The sequence below is a fragment of the Phoxinus phoxinus genome (genome assembly GCF_949152265.1).
Source record: "Phoxinus phoxinus genome assembly, chromosome: 14".
Lineage (NCBI taxonomy): Eukaryota > Metazoa > Chordata > Actinopteri > Cypriniformes > Leuciscidae > Phoxinus > Phoxinus phoxinus.
The window spans coordinates 18662717-18674921 of record NC_136889.1 but is presented as its reverse complement, the minus strand read 5'-3'; the positions used below and the strand labels follow the sequence as shown (position 1 = coordinate 18674921).

Here is a 12205-nt window from a genome sequence, read left to right as displayed (position 1 = left end):
CTGCTTTATGCTCTTTAGAGACTGGATTACAGTAAACTCTGGTTAGAGACTTCATATTAGACTTGGAAAAAACCTAAAGCTTTTTGGAGGCAGGATTAAACTGATTAGTGCCTCTTGCGACTTTGGTTGTAACTAATCTTTTTATTCATTCTTTTTTTTTTTTTTACCCACAGGACAATTTAGCAGTAAGTGTTTACAGTCTCTCTGCTTAATACACAGCTTATTAGGTAATTTATTACTTTAAGAGACTGATTACGTATTAAATAAAGATCGCTTTATTTTCCACTCAGCTCCAGAAGAAACTTCATTCTCTAGAAGAGCAGCTCAATATTGAAATGCAGGCCAAAGATGAGCTGGAGCAAAAATTCAGAAGCAACTGCAGCCGCCTAGAAAAGATCACCAAAGAGCTCGATGAAGAGGTGAGTGGAACTTCAGCAAAGTTGTGTGTAGGAATATACAGTGATCTCTGGTCCAAATGGATATGGATGTTCGACTGCCAGGGTTCAGTCTGTTTGACAATTCATTTGTGCTCTGCTCATGCGTTTACAGATAAATGGCAGAAAAGTGTTGGAGACGACTCTGAGACAGCTGGAGAGAGAGAAAGCTCTCCTGCAGCACAAGAGCGTAGAGGGTCACCGCAGAGCGGAGAGTGAAGCCGACCGCAAACGCTGCCTGGAGAATGAAGTGAACAGTCTGAGGGATCAGCTGGATGAAATGAAGAAGAAAAACCAGAACTCGCACATCTCCAATGAGAAGAACATCCATTTGCAGAAACAGGTTTGTGGGTTTGAGAAAAGCCTATCACATCCAGAAAACTTTCTATCTCTGTCATTCAGGTTCATAAATCAAGAGCATATGGTCTTGATTATCAAATTTTTTGAAGATGATCAGAGTGGCTTCATTTGTTAGTGTTTTTAAGTGATTTAAGGTGTGTGTAAATCTCTTCGCAACCAGCAATGTCATGAGAAATGTAACGAATCGTGGAAAAATGATTGCTTTAACCTGAGAAGATAATGATCAAACTTCCCAAATCTTTATTATGAAAGTCAATTATGTGTTGTGTATTGGGTACGTTATCATCTCTGACAGACAGCATGTTGAAGCCGCTCAGGCTGCCATTTTCACCCTCTTTTCGGAGCGTGATAACGCATTCAAAACATCCGGTAGTGTGGGTTTTCCAGGAAATGCGTGTACTCCCTGGACATCTGCTTCTCGTAAATACTACAATGTATTGTGCACGTTATTTTTTTGACAGACATCGATGTCGTGATATTCAAATGATGTGGATTTGAAAACAGATGGATCGTAAGGTAATAATTATTTCTTAGCCGGCAAGTATTCAGTGAAGTGATTGATGCCCACGAGTGTGTTATGTTAGTTCTAATATTCCAACCGACAGCCAGTTTTTGACGGACGTGATAATGTGCGTGAGGGGAGAACTGTTTGATTTTTGGGTAATTATAAAATGTGCGGTAGACGTTCTAAATGCTTTTTGTGAAGTTCCATGTAATTATTTTACTGAATGAAGTTTATTTCATGGCTTGAACAAATTACATGTTACTCAAGAGACAATGTTTGGCTTGTCAAATATGTTCATTCAGCTGTCGCGAATTTGTTGACTTTGTTTTTTACAAGGAAAGGAGTGGTTTTGCAGTTGTTTTTATTCTCTCATAAAAAAAAACCCCATGGAAATGCAGATCCTGTTTTAAATAATTATGGAAAAAAAATCTATTTTTAAAACTGTTGTTCCATTATAAACCCTTTGCCAATTTTGACTCGTATGATTATATTGTACATGACTGTTCAAAAGTTTTTTGTTTTTTTAAGAAGTTACTGCAAAATACTGTTATTGAACAAAGATGTATTAAATTGATAAATCTATTCAGGAATGGATTTCCACAAAAGTATTAAGCAGCACAACTGTTTTCAATATTGATAATAATAAGGAACATTTCTTGAGCAGCAAATCAGCATATTAGAATGATTTCTGAAGGATCATGTGACACTGAAGACTGAAGTAATGATGCTGGAAATTCAGCTTCGCCATCACAGGAATAAATTACATTTTAAAATATTGTATAGAAAACAGTTATTTAAAATTTTAAAATTGTAATATTTCACAATATTACTATTTTTTTTTTTTTTTACTGTATTTTTGATTAAATAAATGTTTTCTTTCAAAAACGTTTTTAAAATCTTACCGATCCCACACTTTTGAACTGTAGTGTATATAATATATCCATTGTGTGTTTTATGCATAAATATTTATTAATTTGTTTGGTATTTTTTTATGGTTTGAATGACAAGTAATTAATTCAAGAATTGATTCACAAAAGATTTGTGAATATTTTATACTTTTGTGACATTTTGTTGCGTAGTCTTAAATCAAATGAATACAGTGTCTGTTAAAAGCAACATTCGGTTTCTTAAAAGTAAAGTTCCCAGAATTATGGGTCTGTACTCCTGGAGAAACCTGTTGCTATTTGTCTTTCTCATGTGTTATAAAGTAACAGAATGATCTTAGTAGCATACTGTCATTTCTCTATGACAAACCAGTGTCTCTCTCTGGCAGCTGGATGAGGCGAATGCGTTACTGCGGGCAGAATCCGACGCGGCTACACGGCTGCGCAAAGCTCAGACAGAGGGCTCCAAACAGCTGCAGCAGCTGGACGCTCATGCAAGAGAACTGCAGGACAAATGCTGCATGCTGGAGAACAGCAAGCTCACGCTGGAGAGAGAGAACATCAGCCTGCAGGCAGCGCTGGACTCAGAGAAACGAGAGCACACCCAGGGCTCTGAGACGATCTCTGATCTGCTGGGTAAGTGTGGATCCCTTCTTTTGGAAGTATCATATCAATTCACACGCATTTACATTCCACCTCTTATCCGTAGCACGAATCTCTGGTTTGGAGGAGGAAGTGAAACAAGTGAGACAAGCCCTATCTAAAGCTGAGACCGAGAAGAGGCAACTTCAGGAGAAGCTAACAGACCTGGAGAAGGTAAACAAATACTTTCTCATACTCATTCCCTCCCTTGTTGTGACTCATTATAAGCTATGGTTGTGGATTCAAACGTCATTTGTACCTTCTTCATTCCCAGCATTCACTACTTAGAAAGCTATGAAGTTGATGTACTGGTGTTTACTCGCTCTTATTATGGCATTTTAAGCTCAGCTTAAAATGCTCAGCTTAAGCTCAGCCCCTCTTCTAATATCTGTGTGTGTATTCCCAATAGGAGAAGAGCAATAACCAGATTGACATGACCTATAAGCTGAAGGTGTTGCAGCAGGGTTTGGAGCAGGAGGAGGCGGCACACAAGGCCACAAAAGCTCGACTTGCCGACAAGAGCAAGATCAGCGAGTCCATTGAAGGAGCAAAATCTGAGGCTGTGAAGGGTATGAGAGCTAAGTGATCCTATGAAACAAATTTTGAATGCAGTTTTCTTTCCTGTATTGGCATATTTTCTTATTAAAACAGGCTTTACACAAATTGAAGACCTCAAAACTAACAGAAAAGGACTAAAAGCCACAAAACTCCAATTATTATTTCCTTTTAAGAATAGTGCATGACCGTGAAGTGCATTTTAAAGGCTGTAGTGGAAAACATGTTGGTTTAGATTAGGGGAGACAAGACCAAAGTTGCATAGGAGAATGGATTAAGAATTGCTGGTTTTAGTAAACATTACAAGATTTTATTGCTGGTTAACATGTCTGTTTTTGTGTGTTCATCTAGAGCTGGAACAAAAGCTGCAGGAGGAACGTTCCTCTAAACTGCGTGTGGAGAACAGGGTGTTAGAACTGGAGAAGAAGAACTCCATGCTCGACTGTGATTATAAACAGTCACTGCAGAAACTAGAGGAACTACGGCGACATAAAGAGAGACTCACGGAAGAGGTACTGCAGTGTATTCATGTCTTTTTGCTACACCTGTCAATAGCTGGTTAATTAAGTAAATGTATTGGCCATAAATGTCTATATTTTGCATTGATTAAGATTTGTTTTTCAAAGAAATTCATACTTTTATTTAGCAAGGATTGATCAAAAGTGAAAGTAAAGACGTTTATAATTTTACAAGAGATTTCGATTTCAAATAAATGCTGTTCTTCTGAACTTTCTATTCATCAAAGAATCCTGAAAAAATATATCATGGTTTAAAAAAAAAAAAAGATATTTTTTTTCTTAAGCAACAAATCAGCATATTAGAATGATTTCTGAAAGATCATGTGACACACACAAGTGGAGTAATGGCTACTTGCCATCACAGGAATGAAGTACACAGATCTACAGATTCTCCTGATCTTTCTCTTCGTCTAGGTGAAGAATTTTAGTCTGAAGATTGAGCAAGAAGTTCAGAAACGCACTTTGACTCAGAATGACCTGAAAGTTCAAAACCAGCAGCTCAGCACCCTCCGAACATCAGAGAAACAGCTCAAACAGGAGATCAACCACCTGCTGGAAATCAAACGCAGCCTGGAAAAACAAAACATGGAGCTGCGCAAGTATGCAACACACATGTACACACAAATACACATCTTAATAGATGCCTGGCGGCTGAGAACCTTTCTTATGGTTTTACAAAAATATTCCAATCATTTATATATTGGATATTTTTTCTGTGTGCGTTTCTAGGGAGCGTCAGGATTCGGATGGACAGATGAAGGAACTGCAGGATCAGTTGGAGGCAGAGCAGTATTTCTCCGTAAGAAGTCTAAACTCTTTCCCTTGCAGAAAAAATCGAATACTCAAAGGCCTAACAAGATTGTGTGATCGTGTGTGTGTGTGGTGATCGTGTGTGTGTGTGGTGATCGTGTGTGTGTGTGGTGATCGTGTGTGTGTGCGTGTGGTGATCGTGTGTGTGTGTGTGTGGTGATCGTTTTGGTCCCCAGGAGTAAAAGAGCTTATAAATCAAATCGGATTACCGTATGTTTTTTGAAAATGTACAAATGCAGAACATTTTCTGTAAGGGTTATTTAGGGGTTATGGGATATAATAGACAATTTTCCATTTTTATATTGTACAAACTGTATATGGAAAATTCCCATAAAACATGGAAACCCAACGTGTGTGTGTGTGTGTGTAGACGCTGTATAAGACACAGGTGCGGGAGCTGAAAGAAGAGTGTGAGGAGAAAAATAAACTCTATAAAGACATGCAGCAGAATCTACAGGAGTTACAGGAGGAAAGGTGAGATTTATATCCAATTACAAGCAGAAAAATCACAGCCTAGTGTACAAAATAGTTTTTAATCCACTGAATTATCAAAAAATATGCATTACAACATGGTTATACCATAACATTTCTGGGTCAAAATGTCAGAAAACATAACTTTTTTTTTTATCGCACTGCTAATTTAAAGTCTAAATGTGTATGTATTTCCAATGTACCTTTTTTTCCTGTTGTCTCTTTTTCAGGGATTCTCTTGCGGCCCAGTTGGAGATCACACTAACAAAAGCTGACTCCGAGCAACTGGCACGCTCCATTGCGGAGGAGCAGTATTCCGACCTGGAGAAGGAGAAGATCATGAAGGAGCTGGAGATCAAAGAGATGATGGCCAGACACAGACAGGAGCTCGCTGAAAAAGACACCACCATCACCTCTGTGAGTTACACTGCATTTCAGCTACAAGCCATTCACAGAGGTCACATTTAGTTGAGGAACTTGTTGGGTTTATTTGTCCCGTCTTTATACAGTTAGAGGAAGCTAATCGCACATTGACGAATGATGTTGCAAACCTGGCCAATGAGAAGGAAGAGCTCAACAACAAGCTAAAGGAGGCACAAGACTGTAAGTGGCAGAATATGTTGACATCTATGTATATTTTATATAATCATCAATTATATTTTTTACATAACTTAATTAATTTCAAAATATTTAATAAGAAATTTAAATGAGCATTTGCATTTTCAGAGCTGTTCACACAGGAGTAATTTAACTAGAGGTCGACCGATAGTGGATTTTACCGATAACGATAGCTAGGTTGGGCCATACTTGCCGATAACCGATTAATGAACCGATAGTTTTTAAAATTGATACTGGATAAAAACAAACATAACACTCCAAGTAAAACAGTGCTGAACTTTATTATAAAAATAAAAAAACTGTATTGAACCATGAAAACATGCTAAATGAAATAAATATATAAATGTGAATAAATATTTAAGTCAATAAAAGACATTCATTCAAACTGAAACAAAAAGTAATACTCTAAATAAGAAATAAAACCAGTTACATTCAAAATGTAACTATTTAACTGTTCTTTTCAAGCCAAACAGTCATACTTAAAGATGGCCAAATTTAAATATCTACAATGCCAGAGCATTGAAATTACATAAATATTACATGTATAGTCAGTCTCACACTTTTGCTTCTATTTTATAAACACTTGATGATTATCTAATCAAAATAACAAAATATGTATTAAAGTCAAGATGAAAAAAAATAACCGAAATCGAATGCTTTTCTGATTCGTTTATGTTTCTGTCGGCTGTATGAACATATAATTTTGCTTACGTCTCTAGCTTTAAATATGCAACTTCTCTGCATATTTAATGCATAAAAGTGACCAGCTGGATATGAACTAATGCAAAATAGAGGTAACAATTGTGACATTAAACATTCGGGTCGGACTTACGTTTATGTTTGTCAGTGTTTTAACCGCTTGAGGTACTACTAATGTTAGCGTCCTCTCAGCCTCGAAGGCAAACAAACATACTGTTGTGCTGTTCTTTCTCTACTAATGCAGCATTTAGTCAACAAATTAATCACTTTATAATGATATGACAAAATGTACTGTATATATACCTTTTAGCTGTCGGTGCTTTAAACCGCGCATCTGATGTCAGCGCTCTCCCGCAGCATGTGCTCTCAGTGCAGCACGCAGAATCACGTGTCGAAATAAACAACACGAGCGATAGTTTTTATTACACCTCTAGAGGCCGCTCTTGTACTGCATGATGCCAGCAGACCCTTCTCAGCTCTGACACGGTGTAATGAATGACAGCGCGCGCTTCTCAGCTGCTCCAGCAATGGCCGCAACCAGGAAAAACTATCGGTATATATTTTTGCCGATAACGATAGTTCCACCAGTCAACTATCGGTGCCGATTAATCGGCAAAACCGATGAATCGGTCGACCTCTAAATTTAACATTTCCATAGCTTCAGTAACACAGAAGATATTTAAGATATACATTTAAGATATTCAGGGTCCTATCAGGGAGCGAAAAAAGGAGGCGTGTTCTGGCGCAAACGTTCCCTGGTGCTATTTTGCGGTTTCAGAAAACAATTCCGCCTCAGACCAGTAAAAACCTAGTCTAAAGTCAGTGGCGCGCTATTCAGATGCTATTTTATGCTTGGCCATTATGTAGCGTGTGCACAACGCGCATACACTTTACTTCTCTCATCTCCACAGACGCAGCAGTTCCCATTTTTGCAAACCATACATAATTACAAGGAAAAATATTACCACACGAGGGAAATCATTGTGGTGTCCATAAAGATGTGAAAAAATAGGCATAAATCTACCTCACACATTTACCCAAATTATTCAGGCTAATTGTAGTAATGACGGATCAAACCTGTTTGATCAATCGTGGCAAGACACACATATATATATATATAAGGACATCTGACAAAGTGGGTTGTCCGTCAAGAACCAGGAAACAAAATTCTGAAGACTGCGAAATCACCTTTACCATCATGTAAGCAATCCACCATGGAACAAGCGCGCCTGCTCTTAAAGGGAATATGAGATGACGCTCTGATTGGTTTATTGCACGTTACACCCAAATCACACCTATGAGTAATATAGCTACTTCAGACTCCGTTTACTCCAGCTACTACATTTTACATTCACGTCGGGCGCAAGTCATTTATCCCGCCGGTAAAATAGCAACATCGCCTGAGACCCGCCCACAAAGTTACTTGCTTTTCGCGTTTGATGCTTACGTTTCAGATCGTTAAAATAGGGCCCTCCGTGCACATACTTGCACTCATTTATCTCTGATGATTGAAATCTCAAGCTCTTTTCTACATATTTTTTGTATTCCATCTGCATGGAACTTTTTACAGCTTAGAACAAGCATTGACCCTCATCATCCTCAGCAAACTCATGATAGTCAGAGGAACGCTGTTGGGGATTTCGCTGTAACTCTGTAATATTTGATTTTCAGACCTGCAGAATCTGAAGAATGAAGAGCAGTCCATCACTCAAGTGAAACTGGCCCTTGAGAAACAGCTGCAGTCAGAGAGAACTCTCAAAACACAGGTACACCATGACAGGCTCCTTGGAGCAAATTAATAAATCAAACTCAATTAGTCAGGTTTGCTCCGGCACTTATTTTTCTCTTTTCTATTGGCTCTTTTCTATCCATCAGGCGGTGAACAAGCTGGCAGAGATCATGAACAGAAAGGAAGTAAGAGGTGGAGGCAGTCGCCGTGGAAATGATACAGACGTGAGGAGGAAGGAGAAAGAAAACAGGAAGTTGCAGCTGGAGCTTCGTTCCGAGAGGGAGAAACTCAACAGCACCATCATCAAATACCAGAGAGAAATCAACGACATGCAAGCAGTATGACCACTATTCAGTGTCTGAAGAACGCCACACTGCTCCACAGGCAGCCGGAATACTCGTTTCTTACTCTTCTTTTATTTCCTGCAGCAATCGGCGGACGAGTCTCAGGTGCGTGTCGAGCTGCAGATGGCTCTCGACAGTAAAGACAGTGATATCGAGCAGCTGCGCGGCCTGTTGAACTCTCTCAACGTCCAGTCGCTCGACTCGGCCAGTATGAGCAGCGGCCCAGACATGGACACTGACGAGTCACTACCAGGTACTGTTAAGGTCCTTTCCAAACTTCTTTTCATTCTGTTGTCCCTCTCTATTCTTTCATAGCCTTTTCTTTTATTCACATTCCTCTTTTTGTTTTTCTCAACATTGTTCTGTCACCCTCCCTTGTTTCTGCTTAGTTTTACTCCGATATTCAGTTCAACTTTCACCCTTCACTTCACTGCAGAGCCTGAGCTGTCCACAGGTGACCTGCATGGCATTCAGTGCATGACCTTTTGACCTCTTAAGACTTGACTGGACATCATGGCAGGCTTTTCTCTGGTGTATCTTTATAAAGCTGCTCTGTTTTATTATACATGTCTTCCTCTCTGTTGTACAGAGATCAGACTGGAGGGCTGGCTGTCTATACCAGTGAGGAACAACACCAAACGCTTTGGGTGGGAAAAGAAGGTACGTTTTTAGATAAGCGTATTGCATTTTTTAAAGCAAGCAAATAACTAAGAATGCTATGATGTTAAAAATGCTATTACAGTTTTTTCCAACTGCTTACACACATTTTCAAAACTGTCACCTTTTTACAAAACTCTACACACAATTCCCAAAACTGCACACACAAATTGCAAAATGCCTCACATCTCCTTCAAAATGTAACTCTGCATTCAAAATGTCATAAATACATGTCAGAATGAAGCATTTGCATCTAATGGCAAACACTTCTTTCATAATAGTACATTTTTGGATATACCATGCAAACACTGTTGTATCTGTATTTGAATCTGGAAAATGTGCAGGAACCCTGTATTAACATCAACATGACATCAAAATGGACCAATCAATTAAGTAATCAGTGCTTACATTTTTTCCCCAGATTATTCAAAACAAATAAAAGTTAAAGAAAATAGAAAATAAGAAAATAAAATACGAAGAGTCAAGTTATAAACAAAATGAACAAATAATAATAGTAGAACCAAGATGCAAATGAATTAAACATTTTAACTTATTGCTGTAGTCTTCATTGTATTATCATATATGATGTCATATACAGGTGAAACTCGAAAAATTAGAATATCGTACAAAAGTTAATTTATTTCAGTAATTCAACTTAAAAGGTGAAACTAATATATTATATAGACTCATTACATGCAAAGTGAGATATTTCAAGCCTTTATTTGTTATAATTTTGATGACTATGGCTTACAGTTTATGAAAACCCCAAATTCAAAATTAGAATATTGTGAAAATGTTTTCATAAGCTGTAAGCCATAATCATCAAAATTATAACAAATAAAGGCTTGAAATATCTCACTTTGCATGTAATGAGTCTATATAATATATTAGTTTCACCTTTTAAGTTAAATTACTGAAATTAACTTTTGCACGATATTCTAATTTTCCGAGTTTCACCTGTATACTTTTTCATAATAGATCTAAATTAAATGCTATGACATCAGGGTGGATGTATATGGGAATGTAAATTAGTTTGAATTAAGCTCATTAAATGTGTGGTCAGTGTTATCGTTAACTAAAACTATTAAAAATTATAGTGAGTGAATAAAATAAACCGGTTCGATTTGATAAATTCGAATTGAATAATTAACCAATTTCATGTTGTCTGCAACCACATGACAAATACTAATTACTAGGACTAAACCTCAAATGACTTTGTGAACAAGAGCTACACCACTAGAGCTGTACAGTTCCATGACACTTCTGCATCTGAAATCCCATCCAACCCCATCATGCAGGATTCAGTGAGTCTTCTGTTTCTTCTCTCTCCTCTAGTATGTTGTGGTGAGCAGCAAGAAGATTCTCTTCTACAACAGCGAGCAGGACAAAGAGCTTTCCAATCCTTACATGGTGTTGGACATAGAGTGAGTCCTTTCACCCTTCAAATCCATTTCTTTAAATCAAATAAGCTTGTCCCAGTCTTGTCCTGTATCATTTTGACTGACTTGAGTCTTTTCTTTATCTTAATTTCTCTGGTATTCTTCAGTAAACTTTTCCATGTGCGCTCGGTAACTCAGACGGACGTTTATCGCGCTGACGCCAAAGAGATCCCCAGAATATTTCAGGTATAATGGCACACCACAGATACCACAGGCAGGGTATCAAGGTTTCTTTCATCTTGAAACCTGTTGAAGTTTTATTAGATACGCCACAAGGCATAAGGATGACGGCTATCGTTTGTCATTGGTTCCTCTAGATCTTGTATGCTAATGAGGGCGAGAGCAAGAAAGAGCAAGAGGAACCTCTTCCTGGGGACAAGTCCAGCTACATTTGCCATAAGGGTCATGAGTTCATCCCCACCCTGTACCACTTTCCCACTAACTGTGAAGCCTGTACCAAACCCCTGTGGAACATGTTCAAGCCACCTCCAGCCCTGGAATGCAGACGATGCCACATCAAGTGCCACAAAGACCACATGGACAAGAAAGAAGAAATCGTCGCCCCCTGCAGAGGTGAGAATAGGCTCTCTTCTTACTACCCTTAATGATTTTAAGTGAATTTTAAGAGAGATTACAGTTTGAGAGTGCAAAAATACTATGAAATGCTGTATATATATTTTTATTTTGTAATTTTTGTCCTTTATTTATCACACATGGCTGGAAAAGTCATGGAGAAAGTGGGAAGTATTAAAAATGTAATACTTTTCAGCAAGGACACATTTCATTGATCAAAAGTGACAGTATTACATTTATAATGTTACGAAAGATTTAAATTTCAAATTAATTCTGTTCTTTCGAACGCTTTATTCATCAAAGAATCCTGAGAATAAACATTTATTGTGTTTTCCACAAAAATATTATGCAGTACAACTGTTTTCAACATTGATAAAAATAATAAATTATTCTTGAGCAGCAAACCAGCATATTAGAATGATTTCTGAAGGATCATGTGATGCTGAAGACTGGAGAAAATTCAGCTTTGCCATCACCGGAATAAATTACATTTAATGTCATGACATAAAATATATCAAAAGAGTTTTTAAATTATAATAATATTTCACAACATTACTGCTTTACTGTATTTTTGATCAAATAAACTCAGCCTTGGTAAGCATTTGAGAGACCATTTCAAAAACATGTTTTTTTTAACTCATTTGTCCCGTTCACATGTTTGACTCTTGTGTTTGCTTTCTCCACCCCCAGTGAACTACGACGTGTCTACTGCTAAAAACCTGCTGCTGTTAGCCTTGACTCAGGAGGACCAGCAGAAGTGGGTTAGTCGGCTCATGAAGAAGATCCCCAAAAAACCTCCAGCACCAGACGCCCCTCACCGCTCCTCTCCCAGAGTTCCTGCTAAAGTACAAAGCAGTCAATCCATGAGGAGACCCAGCCGACAAATACCTTCCGGCAAACCCAGGTGAGGAGCAAGCCTTGACATGCTCATTTTTATGCTAAATTTAGCTAATTATGTGGCTGTGTC

General features: G+C 38.0%; 1 protein-coding gene across 3 annotated transcripts in view; it reads left to right on the top strand.

The window, feature by feature from the left end:
• The window catches only part of rock2a (rho-associated, coiled-coil containing protein kinase 2a), a 53037-nt gene that overhangs the window by 35153 nt on the left and 5679 nt on the right, over positions 1-12205 (top strand). For all 3 annotated transcript variants that reach the window (XM_079635176.1, XM_079635175.1, XM_079635174.1), the window contains exons 11-30: positions 174-185; positions 291-419; positions 550-777; positions 2573-2819; positions 2893-2999; positions 3235-3394; positions 3732-3892; positions 4313-4497; positions 4628-4697; positions 5079-5182; positions 5410-5596; positions 5689-5782; positions 8168-8262; positions 8372-8563; positions 8654-8822; positions 9159-9229; positions 10562-10650; positions 10773-10851; positions 10983-11238; positions 11929-12142. In XM_079635176.1, coding sequence (XP_079491302.1) covers positions 174-185; positions 291-419; positions 550-777; positions 2573-2819; positions 2893-2999; positions 3235-3394; positions 3732-3892; positions 4313-4497; positions 4628-4697; positions 5079-5182; positions 5410-5596; positions 5689-5782; positions 8168-8262; positions 8372-8563; positions 8654-8822; positions 9159-9229; positions 10562-10650; positions 10773-10851; positions 10983-11238; positions 11929-12142 — 2849 coding nt within the window. The remainder of the gene's footprint in view (positions 1-173; positions 186-290; positions 420-549; positions 778-2572; positions 2820-2892; positions 3000-3234; positions 3395-3731; positions 3893-4312; positions 4498-4627; positions 4698-5078; positions 5183-5409; positions 5597-5688; positions 5783-8167; positions 8263-8371; positions 8564-8653; positions 8823-9158; positions 9230-10561; positions 10651-10772; positions 10852-10982; positions 11239-11928; positions 12143-12205) is intronic.